The sequence below is a fragment of the Pristiophorus japonicus genome, chromosome 4 (assembly GCF_044704955.1).
Source record: "Pristiophorus japonicus isolate sPriJap1 chromosome 4, sPriJap1.hap1, whole genome shotgun sequence".
NCBI classification, from domain to species: Eukaryota; Metazoa; Chordata; class Chondrichthyes; family Pristiophoridae; genus Pristiophorus; species Pristiophorus japonicus.
In genome coordinates, this window is record NC_091980.1 from 157,611,923 (window position 1) to 157,631,269 (window position 19,347).

At 43.7% G+C, this 19,347-nt stretch overlaps 1 protein-coding gene across 2 annotated transcripts in view; it reads right to left on the reverse strand.

Moving 5' to 3' along the window:
* The window catches only part of ubr1 (ubiquitin protein ligase E3 component n-recognin 1), a 171,852-nt gene that overhangs the window by 54,138 nt on the left and 98,367 nt on the right, over positions 1–19,347 (reverse strand). For both annotated transcript variants that reach the window (XR_011593045.1, XM_070878717.1), the window contains exons 23-26: positions 15,328–15,430; positions 10,490–10,538; positions 5,558–5,712; positions 951–1,053 (exon numbers count right to left, since the gene is read on the reverse strand). Coding sequence is in view for 1 of the 2 variants with exons in the window: in XM_070878717.1 (XP_070734818.1) it covers positions 951–1,053; positions 5,558–5,712; positions 10,490–10,538; positions 15,328–15,430 (410 nt within the window). In the remaining variant the exon portion in view is untranslated. The remainder of the gene's footprint in view (positions 1–950; positions 1,054–5,557; positions 5,713–10,489; positions 10,539–15,327; positions 15,431–19,347) is intronic.

Here is a 19,347-nt window from a genome sequence, read left to right on the forward strand (position 1 = left end):
GCTGGACTGTCTTCCCTTGCAAGGCTGCTTAGATCAGACAAAAGCTGGGGCAGAAATTCACAGATCTGCACAGTGTTAGAATAAATGCACACCCCTCTTTTTAAAAAAAAACCCACAAGTGGCATGACCACAAAACTCGGCTTTGCTCAGTAGAAATGACTATCGCGTGGATCGTATAGGAAGTGAACATGGAATTTTAATTCTCGTGTCACTGGTGGGCAACGTGACTTTTGGATGAGGTACATTTCACACTGGCAGAAATCCACAACAGGATTCCCAAGGGAAAAATCACAGGCACTGCAACAACAGAGACAAGCCAACAGACTATCATCGGACATATTTTGCTTCAAACTGTGTGCGGTATAACTTAGGAATGAAGTCTCTGGGATAGAATTCGGACAAATGGTGATAGTTTGCGTTGAGTGTGGCACAACTTATGGTCTACAGCACAACTGAAAAAAATTTGAAAACCGTTAAAACTTAATTTGGATATTTGGATGATGAGCCTTGCCTCGTCTGGCCCGAGAGCAGCGCGGAGCTGGCAGTATATTACTGGCTCCGCGTCGCTCCACGGTGGTACCAGATCAAAGTGGGAGTTGCAGTATAGCCACCGGAGATTTATCGATGGAATATGATTTTGAATTAACACTGCATCAACTGCAACAGAACAGTTTGAACTATTATTGCAGCAGTAACAGTTAACAACTGCAGATTTGGAGTGCACTGCCTGTTAGGGTGGTGGTGGAAACAGATTCAATAATAGCTTTCAAAAGGGAATTGGAGAAATACTTGGAGAAAAATTGCAGGGATACGGGGAAAGAGGCAGCGAGTGGGACTAACTATTGCTCTCTGAAAGAGCTGCCGCAGACTCAATGGGTTAAGTAGCCTCCGGCTGTGCTGCACGATTCTATGATTCTATATATTCCAAATTCCAAAGCCCTACTACTTACTTGTTGCTTTAAGATAAACATCAAATGCCACATCTTCCTCTGCAACTGCTCCCTCTAGCTGTCTCTGTTCTTCTTGTACAGCCATGCAGATAAGATGAAGAGTCTATGGTAGGAAGAGAAGCACAACTGTGTGCTGTCAGTAACATGGAATATGCAATTATGGCACTGACAAAGAAACCATTAAAACTGAAAAGATCTGCTTAATAATGTACCTTTTTGGTATATTATTGATTTCTGCCCCCCCACCCCCCAAGATTTTTGAAAACGAGTGGTTTTATTATTGGAGGGTGGTGGAACTGGATTTATTTCGATGCCACAACTTTAAGCAGAGGCTCGTCTTTTTCCACAGGAAGGAGGGCATTTCTGCACACTTCTGGGAAGTCAGATCAAGAGCAGCATTTGCACAAGTCTGACAGCACCTCATCTGGGACAGTAAACAGGGCAATTAGCAACATAGGAATTGCTGGACAAAAAAGACCATGCTCCATCTAGCTCATGGCATCATGGGTGGCTCTGCTGCAGAGGAGGGCAGGAAAAAGAGTGGGAGAGCTATAGTGATAAGGGATTCTATTGTAAGGGGAATAGATAGGCGTTTCTGCTGCAGCAACAGAGACTCCATGATGGTGTGTTGCCTCCCTGCTGCAAGGGACAAGGATGTCTTGGAGCGGGTGCAGGACATTTTGAAGAGGGAGAGTGAACAGCCAGTTGTCATGGTGCATATAGGTACCAACGATATAGGTAAAAAAAAAACAGGATGAGGTCCTACAAGACAAATTTAGGGAGCTAGGAGCTAAATTAAAAAGTAGGACCTCAAAAGTAGTAATCTCAGGATTGCTACTAGTGCCACGTGCTAGTCAGAGTAGGAATCGCAGGATAGCTCAGATGAATACGTGGTTTGAGGAGTGATGCAGAAGGGAGGGGTTCAAATTCCTGGGACATTGGAACCGGTTCTGGGGGAAGCGGGACCAGTACAAACCGGACGGTCTGCACCTGGGCAGGACTGGAACCAATGTCCTAGGGGGAGTGTTTGCTAGTGCTGTTGGGAAGGGGTTAAACTAATATGGCAGGGGGATGGGAACCTATGCAGGGAGACAGAGGGAAGTAGCATGGGGGCAGAAGCAAAAGATAGAAAGAAGAAAAGTAAAAGTGGAGGGCAGAGAAACCCAAGGCAAAAAGCAAAAAGGGCCACATTACAGCAAAATTCTAAAGGGGCAAACGGTGTTAATAAGACAAGCCTGAAGGCTCTGTGCCTCAATGCGAGGAGTATTCGGAATAAGGTGGACGAATTAACTGCACAGATAGCAATTAACGGATATGATGTAATTGGCATCACGGAGTCATGGCTCCAGGGTGACCAAGGCTGGGAACTCAACATATTTGGGTATTCAACATTTAGGAAGGACAGACAGAAAGGAAAAGGAGGTGGGGTGGAGTTGCTGGTTAAAGAGGAAATTAATGCAATAGTAAGGAAGGACATTAGCTTGGATGATGTGGAATCTGTATGGGTGGAGCTACGGAATACCAAAGGGCAGAAAACGCTAGTGGGAGTTGTGTACAGACCACCAAACAGCAGTAGAGGGGTTGGGGACAGCATCAAACAAGAAATTAGGGATGCGTGCAATAAAGGTACAGCAGTTATCATGGGCGACTTTAATCTACATATTGATTGGGCTAACCAAACTTGTAGCAATGTAGTGGAGGAGGAGTGTATTAGGGATGGTTTCCTAGACCAATATGTCGAGGAACCAACTAGAGGGCTGATCATCTTGGATTGGGTGATGTGTAATGAGAAAGGACTAATTAGCAATCTTGTTGTGCGAGGCCCCTTGGGGAAGAGTGACCATAATATGGTAGAATTCTTTATCAAGATGGAGAGTGACACAGTTAATTCAGAGATTAGGGTCCTGAACTTAAGGAAAGGTAACTTCGATGGTATGAGACGTGAATTGGCTAGAATAGACTGGCGAGTGATACTTAAAGGGTCGACGGTGGATAGGCAATGGCAAACATTTAAAGATCACATGGATGAACTTCAACAATTGTACATCCCTGTCTGGAGTAAAAATAGAACGGGGAAGGTGGCTCAGCCGTGGCTAACAAGGAAAATTAAGGATGGTGTTAAAGCCAAGGGAGAGGCATGTAAATTGGCCAGAAAAAGCAGCAAACCTGAGGACTGGGAGAATTTTGTAATACAGCAGAGGAGGACAAAGGGTTTAATTAGGAGGGGGAAAATAGAGTATGAGAGGAAGCTTGCTGGCAACATAAAAACTGACTGCAAAAGCTTCTATAGATATGTGAACAGAAAAAGATTAGTGAAAACAAACGTAGGTCCCTTGCAGTCAGATTCAGGTGAATTTATAATGGGGAACAAAGAAATGGCGGATCAGTTAAACAAATACTTTGGTTCTGTCTTCACGCAGGAAGACATGAATAACCTTCCGTAAATACTAGGGGACCGAGGGTCTAGTGAGAAGGAGGAACTGAAGGAAATCCTTATTCGGCGGGAAATTGTGTTAGGGAAATTGATGGGATTGAAGGCCGATAAATCCCCGGGGCCTGATAGTCTGCATCCCAGAGTACTTAAGGAAGTGGCCCTAGAAATAGTGGATACATTGGTGATCATTTTCCAACAGTCTATCAACTCTGGATCGGTTCCTATGGAGTGGAGGGTAGCTAATGTAACATCACTTTTTAAGAAAGGAGGGAAAGAGAAAACAAGTAATTATAGACCGGTTAGCCTGACATCAGTAGTGGGGAAAATGTTGGAATCAATTAAAGATGAAATAGCAGCGCATTTGGAAAGCAGTGACTGGATCGTTCAGCATGGATTTATGAAAGGGAAATCCTGCTTGACAAATCTTCTACAATTTTTTGAGAATGTAACTGGTAGAGAGGACAAGGGAGAACCAGTGGATGTGGTATATTTGGACTTTCAAAAGGCTTTTGTCAAGGTCCCACACAAGAGATTGGCGTACAAAATTAAAGCACATGTTATTGGGGGTAATGTACTGGCATGGATAGAGAACTGGTTGGCAGACAGGAAGCAGAGAGTCGGGATAAACGGGTCGTTTTCAGACTGGCAGGCAGTGACTAGTGGGGTGCCGCAGGGCTCATTGCTGGGACCCCAGCTATTTACAATATACATTAATGATTTGGATGAGGGAATTGAGTGTAATATCTCCAAGTTTGCAGATGACATTAAGCGGGTGGCAGTGTGAGCTGTGAGGAGGACGCTAAAAGACTGCAGGGTGACTTGGACAGGTTAGGTGAGTGGGCAAACGCGTGGCAGATGCAGTATAATGTGGATAAATGTGAGGTTATCCATTTTGGTGGTAAAAACACGAAGGCAGAATATCATCTGAATGGCGGCAGATTAGGAAAAGGGAGGTGCAACGAGACCTGGGTGTCATGGTTCATCAGTCATTGAAAGTTGGCATGCAGGTACAGAAGGCGGTGAAGAAGGCAAATGGTATGTTGGCCTTCATAGCTAGGGGATTTGAGTATAGGAGCAGGGAGGTCTTACTGCAGTTGTACAGGGCCTTAGTGAGGCCTCATCTGGAATATTGTGTTCAGTTTTGGTCTCCTAATCTGAGGAAGGACGTTCTTGCTATTGAGGGAGTGCAGCGAAGGTTCACCAGACTGATTCCCGGGATGGCAGGACTGATATATGAGGAGAGACTGGATCGACTGGGCCTGTATTCACTGGAGTTTAGAAGGATGAGAGGGGATCTCATAGAAACATATAAAATTCTGACTGGACTGGACAGGTTAGATGCAGGAAGAATGTTCCCGATGTTGGGGAAGTCCAGGACCAGGGGACATAGTCTAAGGATAAGGGGTAAGCCATTTAGGACTGAGATGAGGAGAAACTTCTTCACTCAGAGTTGTTAACCTGTGGAATTCCCTATCGCAGAGAGTTGTTGATACCAGTTCATTGGATATATTCGAGAGAGAGTTAGATATGGCCCTTACGGCTAAAGGGATCAAGGGGTATGGAGAGAAAGCAGGAAAGGGGTACTGAGGTGAATGATCAGCCATGATCTTATTGAATGGTGGTGCAGGCTCAAAGGGCCGAATGGCGTACTCCTAGATCTATTTTCTGTTTCTCACATTGTACCACGATAATGGATTGTTGACCATTTATAGCAATAAATCTCGATCAATCAGGCTACAATAGCAATTTGTACATAGCTAGAAGCTAATATTTGAAGGGTAAATTGAAAAGGAGAAGGAACATGGATAAAAATCCCTCACTTAAATGAAAGTGTAGTCACTGTTGTAATGTGGGAAACGCAGCAGCGAATTTGCACACAGCAAGCTCCCACAAACAGCAATGTGATAATGACCAGATAATCTGTTTTTGTTATGTTGATTGAGGGATAAATATTGGCCAGGACACCAGGGATAACTCCCCTGCTGCTCTTTGAAATAACGCCCTGGGATCCTTTACGTCCACCTGAGAGAGCAGGCGGGGCCTCGGTTTATCGTCTCATCCGAAAGAAGCTACATTTTACTATTTTTTTTTTATGTACGACAAATTGCAGTAAATTCTATTTAATTCTTCACAACCAATTGTACAAGGTGATCAGCATTGTGCAAGTTCATACCTTCTGTACCATTGCTTCACTCCACAGTTGCCCTGTGGAGTCCACAGCCCGCTGAAGAACTGTTCTGAGGATTAGCATCAAAACGTCACAGTTCAAAATGTTCACGATCTTTGCAAATGCAGAAAAGAACTGAGGAGGGGCAGGAGGTGGAAGGGCTGCAAGACACATTGTAAGCAGGCAGTTAACAGCCTGATCTACTCAAACATCTCAGGCCGATAAAACTACTGGGACACAACTTCACAGTCATGCTTCAGATGAAATAGATAATTATAAAAGATGCAGGACTGAACTTCAGATCTCAGAGAACCTCATCAAATAATCCCATACCCCACACGCCTCCACACTACAAAAAGAATATTGAAGCTCTAGTGAAAGTGCAGAAAAGATTTACAAAGATGTAACCAAGATTTAGATGTTAACAAATATGATGTGATTGGGATTACGGAGATGTGGCTCCAGGATGATCAGGGCTGGGAACTCAACATCCAGGGGTATTCAACATTCAGGAAGGATAGAATAAAAGGAAAAGGAGGTGGGGTAGCATTGCTGGTTAAAGAGGAGATTAATGCAATAGTTAGGAAAGACATTAGCTTGGATGATGTGGAATCTATATGGGTAGAGCTGCAGAACACCAAAGGGCAAAAAACGTTAGTGGGAGTTGTGTACAGACCTCCAAACAGTAGTCGTGATGTTGGGGAGGGCATCAAACAGGAAATTAGGGGTGCATGCAATAAAGGTGTAGCAGTTATAATGGGTGACTTTAATATGCACATAGATTGGGCTAGCCAAACTGGAAGCAATACGGTGGAGGAGGATTTCCTGGAGTGCATAAGGGATGGTTTTCTAGACCAATATGTCGAGGAACCAACTAGGGGGGAGGCCATCTTAGACTGGGTGTTGTGTAATGAGAGAGGATTAATTAGCAATCTCATTGTGCGAGGCCCCTTGGGGAAGAGTGACCATAATATGGTGGAATTCTGCATTAGGATGGAGAATGAAACAGTTAATTCAGAGACCATGGTCCAGAACTTAAAGAAGGATAACTTTGAAGGTATGAGGCGTGAATTGGCTAAGATAGATTGGCGAATGATACTTGAGGGGTTGACTGTGGATGGGCAATGGCAGACATTTAGAGACCGCATGGATGAATTACAACAATTGTACATTCCTGTCTGGCGTAAAAATAAAAAAGGGAAGGTGGCTCAACCGTGGCTATCAAGGGAAATCAGGGATAGTATTAAAGCCAAGGAAGTGGCATACAAATTGGCCAGAAATAGCAGCGAACCCGGGGACTGGGAGAAATTTAGAACTCAGCAGAGGAGGACAAAGGGTTTGATTAGGGCAGGGAAAATGGAGTACGAGAAGAAGCTTGCAGGGAACATTAAGGCGGATTGCAAAAGTTTCTATAGGTATGTAAAGAGAAAAAGGTTAGTAAAGACAAACGTAGGTCCCCTGCAGTCAGAATCAGGGGAAGTCATAACGGGGAACAAAGAAATGGCAGACCAATTGAACAAGTACTTTGGTTCGGTATTCACGAAGGAGGACACAAACAACCTTCCGGATATAAAAGGGGTCAGAGGGTCTAGTAAGGAGGAGGAACTGAGGGAAATCTTTATTAGTCGGGAAATTGTGTTGGGGAAATTGATGGGATTGAAGGCCGATAAATCCCCAGGGCCTGATGGACTGCATCCCAGAGTACTTAAGGAGGTGGCCTTGGAAATAGCGGATGCATTGACAGTCATTTTCCAACATTCCATTGACTCTGGATCAGTTCCTATTGAGTGGAGGGTAGCCAATGTAACCCCACTTTTTAAAAAAGGAGGGAGAGAGAAAACAGGGAATTATAGACCGGTCAGCCTGATCTCAGTAGTGGGTAAAATGATGGAATCAATTATTAAGGATGTCATAGCAGCGCATTTGGAAAATGGTGACATGATAGGTCCAAGTCAGCATGGATTTGTGAAAGGGAAATCATGCTTGACAAATCTTCTGGAATTTTTTGAGGATGTTTCCAGTAAAGTGGACAAAGGAGAACCAGTTGATGTGGTATATTTGGACTTTCAGAAGGCTTTCGACAAGGTCCCACACAAGAGATTAATGTGCAAAGTTAAAGCACATGGGATTGGGGGTAGTGTGCTGACGTGGATTGAGAACTGGTTGTCAGACAGGAAGCAAAGAGTAGGAGTAAATGGGTACTTTTCAGAATGGCAGGCAGTGACTAGTGGGGTACCAGCAAGGTTCTGTGCTGGGGCCCCAGCTGTTTACATTGTACATTAATGATTTAGACGAGGGGATTAAATGTAGTATCTCCAAATTTGCGGATGACACTAAGTTGGGTGGCAGTGTGAGCTGCGAGGAGGATGCTATGAGGCTGCAGAGTGACTTGGATAGGTTAGGTGAGTGGGCAAATGCATGGCAGATAAAGTATAATGTGGATAAATGTGAGGTTATCCACTTTGGTGGAAAAAACAGAGAGACAGACTATTATCTGAATGGTGACAGATTAGGAAAAGGGAAGGTGCAACGAGACCTGGGTGTCATGGTACATCAGTCATTGAAGGTTGGCATGCAGGTACAGCAAGTGGTTAAGAAAGCAAATGGCATGTTGGCCTTCATAGCGAGGGGATTTGAGTACAGGGGCAGGGAGGTGTTGTTACAGTTGTACAGGGCCTTGGTGAGGCCACACCTGGAGTATTGTGTACAGTTTTGGTCTCCTAACTTGAGGAAGGACATTCTTGCTATTGAGGGAGTGCAGCGAAGATTCACCAGACTGATTCCCGGGATGGTGGGACTGACCTAGTAAGAAAGACTGGATCAACTGGGCTTGTATTCACTGGAGTTCAGAAGAATGAGAGGGGACCTCATAGAAACGTTTAAAATTCTGACGGGTTTAGACAGGTTAGATGCAGAAAGAATGTTCCCAATGTTGGGGAAGTCCAGAACCAGGGGTCACAGTCTGAGGATAAGGGGTAAGCCATTTAGGACCGAGATGAGGAGAAACTTCTTCACCCAGAGAGTGGTGAACCTGTGGAATTCTCTACTACAGAAAGTAGTTGAGGCCAATTCACTAAATATATTCAAAAGGGAGTTAGATGAAGTCCTTACTACTCGGGGGGTCAAGGGGTATGGCAAGAAAGCAGGAAGGGGGTACTGAAGTTTCATGTTCAGCCATGAACTCATTGAATGGCGGTGCAGGCTAGAAGGGCTGAATGGCCTGCTCCTGCACCTATTTTCTATGTTTCTATGTTTCTATGACCGCAACTATCAGGAAAGATTGAGCAGGCTTGGGCTTTTTAATCTGTGGAAAGTAGAAGATTAAGAGGCGGCGATAAGGGAGTCAAGGGTTATGGGGAGCGGGCAGGAAAGTGGAGTTGAGGCCAAGATCAGATCAGCCATGATCTTATTGAATGGCAGAGCAGGTTCGAGAGGATAAATGGTCTGCCCCTCCTATTTCTTATGTCGACCTACTAAAGGACTTTAAATTATGACGTTGTTCCCCACGCACACCCTGTTTCCACGTGGGCGAGTCCAGAACAAGGGGGCATAAATATAAGATAGCCATTAACAGATCAAATATAGAATTTAGGAGGGAATCAGTTACACGAGAGTGATGAGAGTGGGGAACTCACTAGCACATGTACTGGTCGGAGCAGATAGCATTGGCATATTTAAGGGGAGGCTTGACACGAGAGAGGGGAATAGAGGGATATCGGGGCAGGTTGGGAAGAAGTCATTCGAGGGGACGGAGGCTCACGTGAAGTATAAATACCAGCATAGATCAGCTGGGCCGAATGGCCTGTTTTTTGTGCTGTGGATCTTATGTTAATTTTATGCAATATATCAATCTCCCTTTTAAAACACAGCTGATTCTATATCTAAAGTCTGCTGGAGCAACACATTAGTATGTGCGTGTGCAAATAACAGATCTTCTAGGTGCTTTTTTTTGGTGGGATCCTGGCCCTCAAATGGCATAAAACTGTATGCCCCAAATGGATTTAAAATGGATTCATACCTTTGAAAAAAAATTCTCCTCACTGCTCCAAGGTATCTCCCATAAAAGCACTTATGGCAAGAACTGGTTGCCTTTACAGCTTGCAGTTCTTTTTGTGTCGCAGCTCAAGACGATTATCCACCCCCCCACCCCAACCCCCACCCCACCCAACTATGTTTAGCGAATCGCCTTATGTAACCAAGGGCTTATGCTGCGGCAGGAAGGATTATATCTTGCGTTTGAACTTGTATGCTTAAATAATTTATTGTGCAATTAAAAGTTTCATTGAAGGCAAATAGCAGATGGTGGGAATAAATTATAAAATTCGATTCATGTATTACTAAATTATTTAATTATTGTTCCGTGCAATATTGTGTTCACCTGAACTGCGAAGTTCAGGGCAGCTGCATACTTCGGAACATTAGGAACGGGGGGAGGCCAGTTAGGCCCTCGAGCCTATTCCACAATTCAATGAGATCATGGCTGCTCTGTGACCCAACTCCATATAGCCATCTTCGCCCCATACCTTCGGTTATCAAAAAGCTATCGATCTCAGGTATAAAGGCCAGCATTCCATTAGCCTTTTTGATTATTTGATGAACCTATCCTTTTCAGGTCCAAAGTGGATGACCTCACACTTGCCTATATTGAAATCTATTTGCCACAGTTTTGCCCATTCACTTAATCTATCAATATCCCGCTGTAATTTCATGCCGGACTACCTGACCACCCAGCTACCCTGCAACTGTTGCCCATCGCTCCCTCCTGATGCACAGACTGTGGCCAAACCATCAGGTTGGAAAGAAGTATTTCCAACAATCTTCTTGCTACTGAAGATTACAATGTGGAATGCGAATCCACAAGGGGAAGTTACAAGCTACACCTCTCACTTCTGAATACACCCGGAAAATACTAAATTCCCCATTTAAAAATCGAATTACCTTCATCGCTGTTGGCTTGTTTTTTCCTTTTCTTCTGCTCATCCTCAGCCTTTAATAAAAAGGGGGAGGGGAATGATGAAACTTAGCACAATCACTAAAATTACATCTTTGAAAGCCTCCTGCCCCAGATTTAAAAAATAATAGGTCAAGTAGGCCTAATCTTATAGATTTGCTGCACTCTGATTGGTGGATGATTCACTAAAACAGTACTTGACATTGCTCAGTTAGTTGGCGAAAAGTTCTGTCTTTTAGTTGCGTCTGTTTAACAGGCTGAGCCAGAGGTTACAGTGCTACTTCTGGACACGGCAAGAACCCGCATCACATAAAATGACATCGGATATACAGCACAGAAACAGGCCATTCAACCCAACCAGTCTATGCTGGCTTTTATGCTCCCCTCGAGCCTCCTCCCGTCCCTTCCTCATCTAATCTAGCAGCAAAACCCTCTGTTCCCTTTTCTCTCATATGTTTATCAAGCTTCCCCTTAAATGCATCTATACCATTCGCCTCAACTACTCTGGTCGCAAGTTCCACATTCTCACCACTCTGGGTAAAAAGTTTCTTCTGAATTCCCTATTGGATTTCTTGGTGACTATCTTATATTGATGACCTCTAGTTTTGCTCTTCCTCACAAGTAGAAACACTCTGTTTATTCTATCAAATCTTTCATAATTTTAAAGACCTCTACTAGGTCACCCCTCAGCCTTCTCTTTTCAAGAGAAAAGAGACTCAGCCTGTTCATCCTTTCTTGATAGTTATAACCTTGCAGTTCTTGTATTATCCTTGTAAATCTTTTTTGTTCCCTCTCTGCTGCCTCTATATAGAAACTTGAAATTTACAGCGCAGAAGGAGGCCATTTCGGCCCATCGTGTCCGCACCGGCCGACAAAGAGGCGCACGGCCCTCGGTCAGCAGCCCTGAAGATTACATATAAACCTATGAACAATGACGGACAGGTAAAGAGCACCCAGCCCAACCAGTCCGCCCCACACAACTACGACATTCGACACAAACATTCGACAATCCACCCCAACCGGAGCCATGTGATCTTCTGGGAGAGGCAAAAAACGAGGTAAAAAACCCAGACCAATTGGGGAATAAAATCTGGGAAAATTCCTCTCCGACCCATCCAGGCGATCGAAACTAGTCCAGGAGATCACTCTGGTCGTATTCGATTCCCTGCAGTACTTGCCATCGTATCTGCGCCAGCCAAGAGGTTATCCAATCTAATCACACTTACCAGCTCTAGGTCCGTAACCCTGCAGGTTACGGCGCTTCACGTGCCCATCCAAGCACCTTTTAAATGTGGTGAGGGTTTCTGCATCCACCACCCTTCCAGACAGTGAGTTCCAGACCCCCACAACCGTCTGCGTGAAGAAGCCCCCCCTTCAAATCCCCTCTAAACCTTCGACCAACCACCTTAAAACTATGTCCCCATATAATTGACCCCTCCACCAAGGGAAATAGGCCCCTACTATCCACTATATCCAGGCCCTTCAACATTTTATACACCTCTCAGCTTCCTCTGTTTCAATGAGAACAAACCCAGCCTCATAACAAATCTGTCCTCATAATTAAGATTCTCCATCCTAGTAAATCTCCTCTGCACCCTCTCCAGTGCAATCACGTCCTTCCTATAACACGGCTACCAGAACTGCACGCAGTACTCCAGCTGTAGCCTAACCAGAGTATTATACAATTTAAGCATAACCTCCCTCCTCTTATATTCTATGCCTCGGCCAATAAAGGCAAGCATTCCGTATGCCTTCTTAACCACCTTATCCATCTGGCCTGCTACTTTCAGGGATCTGTGGACAAGCACTTCAAGGTCCCTTTGTTCATCTACACTTTAATGTGTATACCCTTTCCTTATTAGCCCTCCCCAAGTGCATTACTTCACACTTCTCTGAATTAAATTCCATTTGCCACTGTTCTGCCCACCTGACCAGTAGATTGATATCCTCCTGCAGTCCATGGCTTTTCTCTTCATTATCAACCACACAGCCAATTTTTGTACAAAATAGCAAACAGAACCGTAGACAGTACTCCAAGTGTGGTCGAACCAAGGTTCGCTACAAGTTTAACATGTATCATTCTATGAATAAAAGTTTAGCATAACTTCTCTACTTTTCAATTCTATTCTATTCTTCGAAGTATATTAAAAAGACACAAGAGCACAACCTCAAGAGAGAGAAAGAACATGAGGTGTAACTAACTAATGATGTTAATAGACTGGACATTAACACTTTACCCATTCATTTCAATATATTAAATATCATAATCAAACAATAAAAAAAACAGTATGTTTAATAAAGATAAAAATGCCTTTTAAAATTTGAGACCATTTTATTCATAGAATGATCCAGCACATAAAGGAGGCCATTTGACCCACCGTGCCTGTGCCAGCTCTCTGAAAGGGATAATACCCAATCAGTCCCAGGCACCCACTCTATCCGCATAGCCCTGTAAATGTTTTCTTTTCAACTATATATCCAATTACTTTCTGCTTCCAACAGCCTTCCAAGACAGTGCATTCCAGATTGTAACAGCTTGTTGAATAAAAAAAAATTCCCCTCATCTCCCCTCAATTATCTTAATGTTTGTTTGAGATATACTTTGGTCGCTTACTAAATTCTAGCCTTTGGTCAAGTCCCACTATGTGAATGGCCAATATTTGTTTCCATCTCTCATAAAATGGGCCAGGCTAGCTCACTGAATCTTACTTCCAGAACATAAGAATTAGGAACAGGAGTAGGCCATCTAGCCCCTCGAGCCTGCTCTGCCATTCAAAAAGATCATGGCTGATCTGGCCGTGGACTCAGCTCCACTTACCCGCCCGCTCCCCATAACCCTCAATTCCCTTATTGGTTAAAAATCTATCTACCTATCTGTGATTTGAATACATTCAATGAGCTAGCCTCAACTGCTTCCCTGGGCAGAGAATTCCACAGATTCACAACCCTCTGGGAGAAGAAATTCCTTCTCAACTCGGTTTTAAATTGGCTCCCCCGTATTTTGAGGCTGTGCCCCCTAGTTCTAGCCTCCCCTACCAGGGGAAACAACCTCTCTGCCTCTATCTTGTCTATCCCTTTCATTATTTTAAATGTTTCTATAAGATCACCCCTCATCCTTCTGAACTCCCAACGAGTAAAGACCCAGTCTACTCAATCTATCGTCATAAGGTAACCCCCTCATCTCCGGAATCAGCCTAGTGAATCGTCTCTGTACCCCCTCCAAGGCTAGTATATCCTTCCTTAAGTAAGGTGACCAAAACTGCACGCAGTACTCGAGGTGCGGCCTCACCAATACCCTGTACAGTTGCATAGGACTTCCCTGCTTTTGTACTCCATCCCTCTTGCAATGAAGGCCAACATTCCATTCGCCTTCCTGATTACCTGCTGTACCTGCAAACTAACTTTTTGGGATTCATGCACAAGGACCTCCAGGTCCCTCTGCACCGCAGCATGTTGTAATTTCTCCCCATTCAAATAATATTCACTTTTACTGGGTTTTTTTTTCCCCCAAGGTGGATGACCTCACATTTTCCAACATTGTATTCCATCTGCCAAACCTTAGCCCATTCGCTTAACCTATCTAAATCTCCTTGCAGCCTCTCTGTGTCCTCTACACAACCCGCTTTTCCACTAATCTTTGTGATCAACAGCCAGTTAGCTAGTAGCCCCGCCCTTCACCTAAACCCTGTACAGCAACATGTGGTTTACATAAGAACATAAGAAATAGGAGCAGAAGTCGGCCATACAGCCCCTCGAGCCTGCTCCACTATTTAATATGACCATGGCTGATCTGATCATGGACTCAGCTCCACTTCCCTGCCACTCCCCATAACCCCTTATTGTTTAAGAAACTGTATTTCTGTTGTAAATTTATTCCATGTCCCAGCTTGCACAGCTCTCTGAGGCAGCGAATTCCACAGATTTACAATCCTCAGAGAAGAAATTTTTCCTCATCTCAGTTTTAAATGGGGGGCCCCTTATTCTAAGATCATGCCCTCTAGTTCTAGTCTCCCCCATCAGCAGAAACATCCTCTCTGCATCCACCTTGTTAAGCCCCCTCATAATCTTATATGTTTCGATAAGATCACCTCTCATTCTTCTGAATCCCAATGAGTAGAGGCCGAACCTATTCAATCTTTCCTCATAAGTCAACCACCTCATCCCCGGAATTAACCCAGTGAACCTTCTCTGAACTGCCTCCAAAGCAAGTATATCCTTTCGTAAATATGGAAAATAAAACTGCACGCAGTATTCCAGGTGTAGCCTCACCAAAACCTTATATAGCTGTAGTAAGACTTCCCTGCTTTTATACTCCATCCCCTTTGCAATAAAGGCCAAGATACTATTGGCCTTCCCAATCACTTGCTGTACCTGCATACTATCCTTTTGTGTTTCATGCACAAATACCCCCAGGTCCCGCTGTACTGCGGCACTTTGTAATCTTTCTCTATTTTAACTAATAACTTGCCCTTTGATTGTTTCTGCCGAAATGCATGACCTCACACTTACCAACATTATACTCCATCTGCCAAATTTTTGCCCACTCACTTAGCCTGTCTATGTCCTTTTGCAGATTTTGTGTGTCCTCCTCACACATTTGTTTTTCTCCTATCTTTGTATCGTCAGCAAACTTGGCTACGTTACACTCAGTCCCTTCTTCCAAGTCATTGACATAGATTTTAATTAGTTGGGGTCCCAGCACTGATCCCTGTGTTTACTCGACTTAATTGACTAAAGATAGCATTAATTTGTAATAGTAATTAGAATATTAGTAAAAATTAGCAAAGTTCAAGCAGAAACATAACGAGAGAGAGGTAGTATTTACCTTGGTCTGCTGTGACTTGTAATAATGGTAGAAGAACAGATTGAAGTGCTTCAGACATTCAGGTTTTAGCTCATATACACCATGCCCAGACAACCCCGGCTTTCTGGAGAAGACAAAGGACAATCATTCAGCAGCCCAAGTCATTAGCCTATTCCTACTCAGTGTTTAGTACAGTCCCCAATACTATAAATAGTGACATGCGCTTTCCAGATGCAAATCTGAATTGGCTTTCCACCAAATAAACGTGTGCAGTTCGTTGCTCATACGCTAAGTTTGGCATTTAAAAAAAAAACACACCTTTTGATACTCGAGTTGACCTGGGCTGTTATAAGGAGTCTAATCAATGACTCCAAACATGAATCTCTTATCATTTTTAGGGAGAGTAGACCATTCTACATCAACCAGGTAATTTAATAAACCAGCCTGAGTGACCCGAAACAGCATACACTGCCCAGAACTGAAATTGAAGGAATGTTCCAGAATGAGTGTCTAGAATGTTCACATGTTGCCCACCAAAAAAACACTTTTACTAGGGAGGTTTTTTTCATCAATTCATTCCCAACTTGTTTAGAGATCAGAAGCATAAGACATTGCGATGTCTCCCCACCCAACTTTGAAGAATTAACAGCTCCCCCTCCAGCCAGTCCAATGTGCTATCCAAACAAATTGATAATCTCGCACACTCACTATTATTTAGTTAAAAATGTTCCTAGCGGTTTTCACATAAAAATTCATACCTCAAAGTCTAACCTGACAACATATTCTTCAACCCTAGCCATCCACAAAAGACATGTCGCCCCTATTCAAGAAAGGAGGCAGACAGAAAGTAGGAAACTATAGACCGGTTAGCCTACCATCTGTCATTGGGAAAATGCTGGAGTCCATTATTAAGATAGTAGCAGCAGGACATTTAGAAAATCATAATAAAACCATGTTGACTCTGCTTGATTGTATGAAAGGGATATCATGTTTGACAAATTTATTAAGAGTTCTGAGGATGTAACAAGCAAGGTGAATAAAGGGGAACCAGTAGATGTAGTGCATTTGGATTTCCAAAAGACATTCGATAAGGTGCCACATAAAAGGTTACTACACAAGTTAAGAGCTCATGGTGTTGGGTGTAATGTATTAGCATGGATAGAGATTGGCAAACTAACAGAAAACAGAGAGTCAGGATAAATGGGTCATTTTCCAGTTGGCAAACAGTAACGAGTGGGGTACCACAGAGATTGGTGCTGGCGCCCCAACTATTTACAATCTATATTAATGACTTGAATGAAGAGACCGAGTGTATTATAGCCAAATTGCTGATGATACAAAGATAGGTGGGAAAGCAAGTTGTGAGAAGGACACAAAGAATTTGTAAAGGGATATAGATAGGTTAGGTGAGTGGGCAAAAATTTGGCAGATGGACTATAATGTGGGAAAGTGTGAGGTTATCCACTTTGGTAGGAAGAATAGAAAAGCAAAATATTATTTAAATGGAGAGAGATTACAAAATGCTGCAGTACAGAGGGATCTGGGGGTCCTCATACATAAAACTCAAAAAGTTAGCATGCGGGTACAGCAAGTAATTAGGAAAGCAAATGGAATGTTGGCCTTTATTTCAAGGGGGGGGGGGGGTGGAGTATAAAAGCAGGGAAGTCCTGCTACAACTGTGCAGGGCGTTAGTGAGACCACACCTAGAGTACGGCGGCAGTTTTGGTCTCCGTATTTAAGGAGGGCTATACTTGCATTGGAGGTAGTTCAGAGAAGGTTAACAAGGTTGATTCCGGAGATGAAAGGGTTGTCTTATGAGGAAAGGTTGAGCAGGTTGGGCCTATACTCACTGGAGTTTAGAAGAATGAGAGGTGATCTTAATGAAACATATAAGATACTGAGGGGTCTGGACAGGGTAGATGCTGAGAGGATGTTCCCCCTCATGGGGGAATCTAGAACTAGGGGGAATAGTTTCAGAATAAGGGGTCACCCATTTAAGATGGAGATGAGGAGCAATTTCTTCTCAGAGGGTTGTGACTCTTTGGAATTCTCTACCCCAGAGAGTTGAGGCTGAGTCAGAGATAGACAGATTCTTGAACTACAGGGGAGTCAAAGGGTTATGGGGAATGGGCAGGAAAGTGCAGCTGAGGCCAAGATCAGATTAGCCATGATCTTATTGCATGGCGGAGCAGGCTCGAGAGGCCGTATGGCCTACTCCTGTTCCTATTTCTTCTGTTCAGAAGGCCTTTGATAAAGTCCCACATAAGAGGTTAGTGTGCAAAATTAAAGCACATAGGATTGGTGGTAATGTACTGGCATGATTTGAAAATTGGTTAACGGACAGGAAACAGAGTAGGAATAAACAGGTCTTTTTTGGGGTGGCGGGTAGTGACTAGTGGGGTGCCACAGGGATCAGTGCTGGGGTCCCAGCTATTCACAATATATATGTATAAATGATTTGGATGAGGGAACTAAATGTAATATTTCCAAGTTTTCTGATAATACAAAACTAGGTGGGATTGTGAGCTGCGAGGAGGATGTAAAGACGCTGCAAGGCGATTTAGATAGGTTGAGTGAGTGGGCAAACTCATGACAGATGCAGTATAACGGTGATAAATGTGAAGTTATACACTTTGGTCGGAAAAACATAAGGACAAAGTATTATTTAAATGGTGATGGCTTGGGAAGTGTCGATGTACAGAGGGACCCGGCTGTCCTTGTACACCAGTCACTGAAAGCAAACATGCAAGTGCAGCAAGCAGTTAGGAAGGCAAATGGTACATTGGCCTTCATTGCAGGAGGATTGGAGTACAGGAGCAAGGATGTCTAACTAAAGTTGTACAGGGCCTTGGTGAGACCGCACCTGGAGTATTGTGTGCAGTTTTGGTCTCCTTACCCAAGAAAGGATATACTTGCCATAGAGGGAGTGCAGCGAAGGTTTACCAGACTGATTCCTGGGATGGCAGGGTTTCGAAGAATGAGAGGGGATCTCATTGAAACGTATAAAATTCTGACGGGGTTGGATAGATTGGATGCGGGGAGGATGTTTCCCCTGGCTGGGAAGTCTAGAACAAGGAGTCAGTCTCAGGATACGGGGTAGGAAATTTAGGACCGAGATGAGGAGAAATGTTTTCACTGAGAGGGTGGTGAACCTGTGGGATTCTCTACCACAGAAGGCTGTGGAGGCCAAGTCACTGAATATATTTTAAGACGGAGATAGAAAGATTTCTAGACACAAAAGGCATCAAGGGGTATGGGGACAAAGCAGGAATATGGTGTTGAGACAGAGGATCAGCCATGATCATATTGAATGGCGGTGCAGGTTCGAAGGGCTGAATGGCCTACTACTGCTCCTATTTTCTATATTCTTATGACCATCATTCAGCAGCACAAGTATTTGTTCCCCTCTGTCTACCCATGTAACTTGCAATCCTGTTCTTATATAAATATTAATGTGCTTTTTATAACCAAGATAAATATAGTAATAATGGCTTTTATTGGCAGCTTCCATCCATTTCTTCCATGGATTTCTCAGCCTCCAAGAATTTGGATTTAGCTACATCCTTAGAATCCTTTAATGTGCACAGTGCAAGTACGTTTTCTCTGGTTTGGGACTGCAGAAGTTCCACCACATGGGAGGCTGGCTAAAACACTCTCACTGTAGAGATGGAGTCCAAGCAAGAGGTAAACCCTTGGCAAAGTTTGTGGGAGTCGATAGGAGTTCCTTGAGATAATTACTCCTTTTGCCCGAGCCATACGAGTTTTTCACCTTTGCTTCAGAATTAATTGGCACCAATCAAAACATTCAATGGTGAATCTGGAGGATCTGAATGGGTTCATACCAGCAGATGCTGTATCAATTTTAATACCTTATCTATCAGAACGAATGCAGGATTCCAAGATTAGATGGTTGCACACTCTTACGGTGGGTGAGGGCTGATGAACCCCCCCAACACCACCTTCCAAGGCTTCTGAATCATCACGGAATCTTGCCTCACTGGTATGGTCATTTTGGATCGTTCCTTCGAGTGGCCCTACACT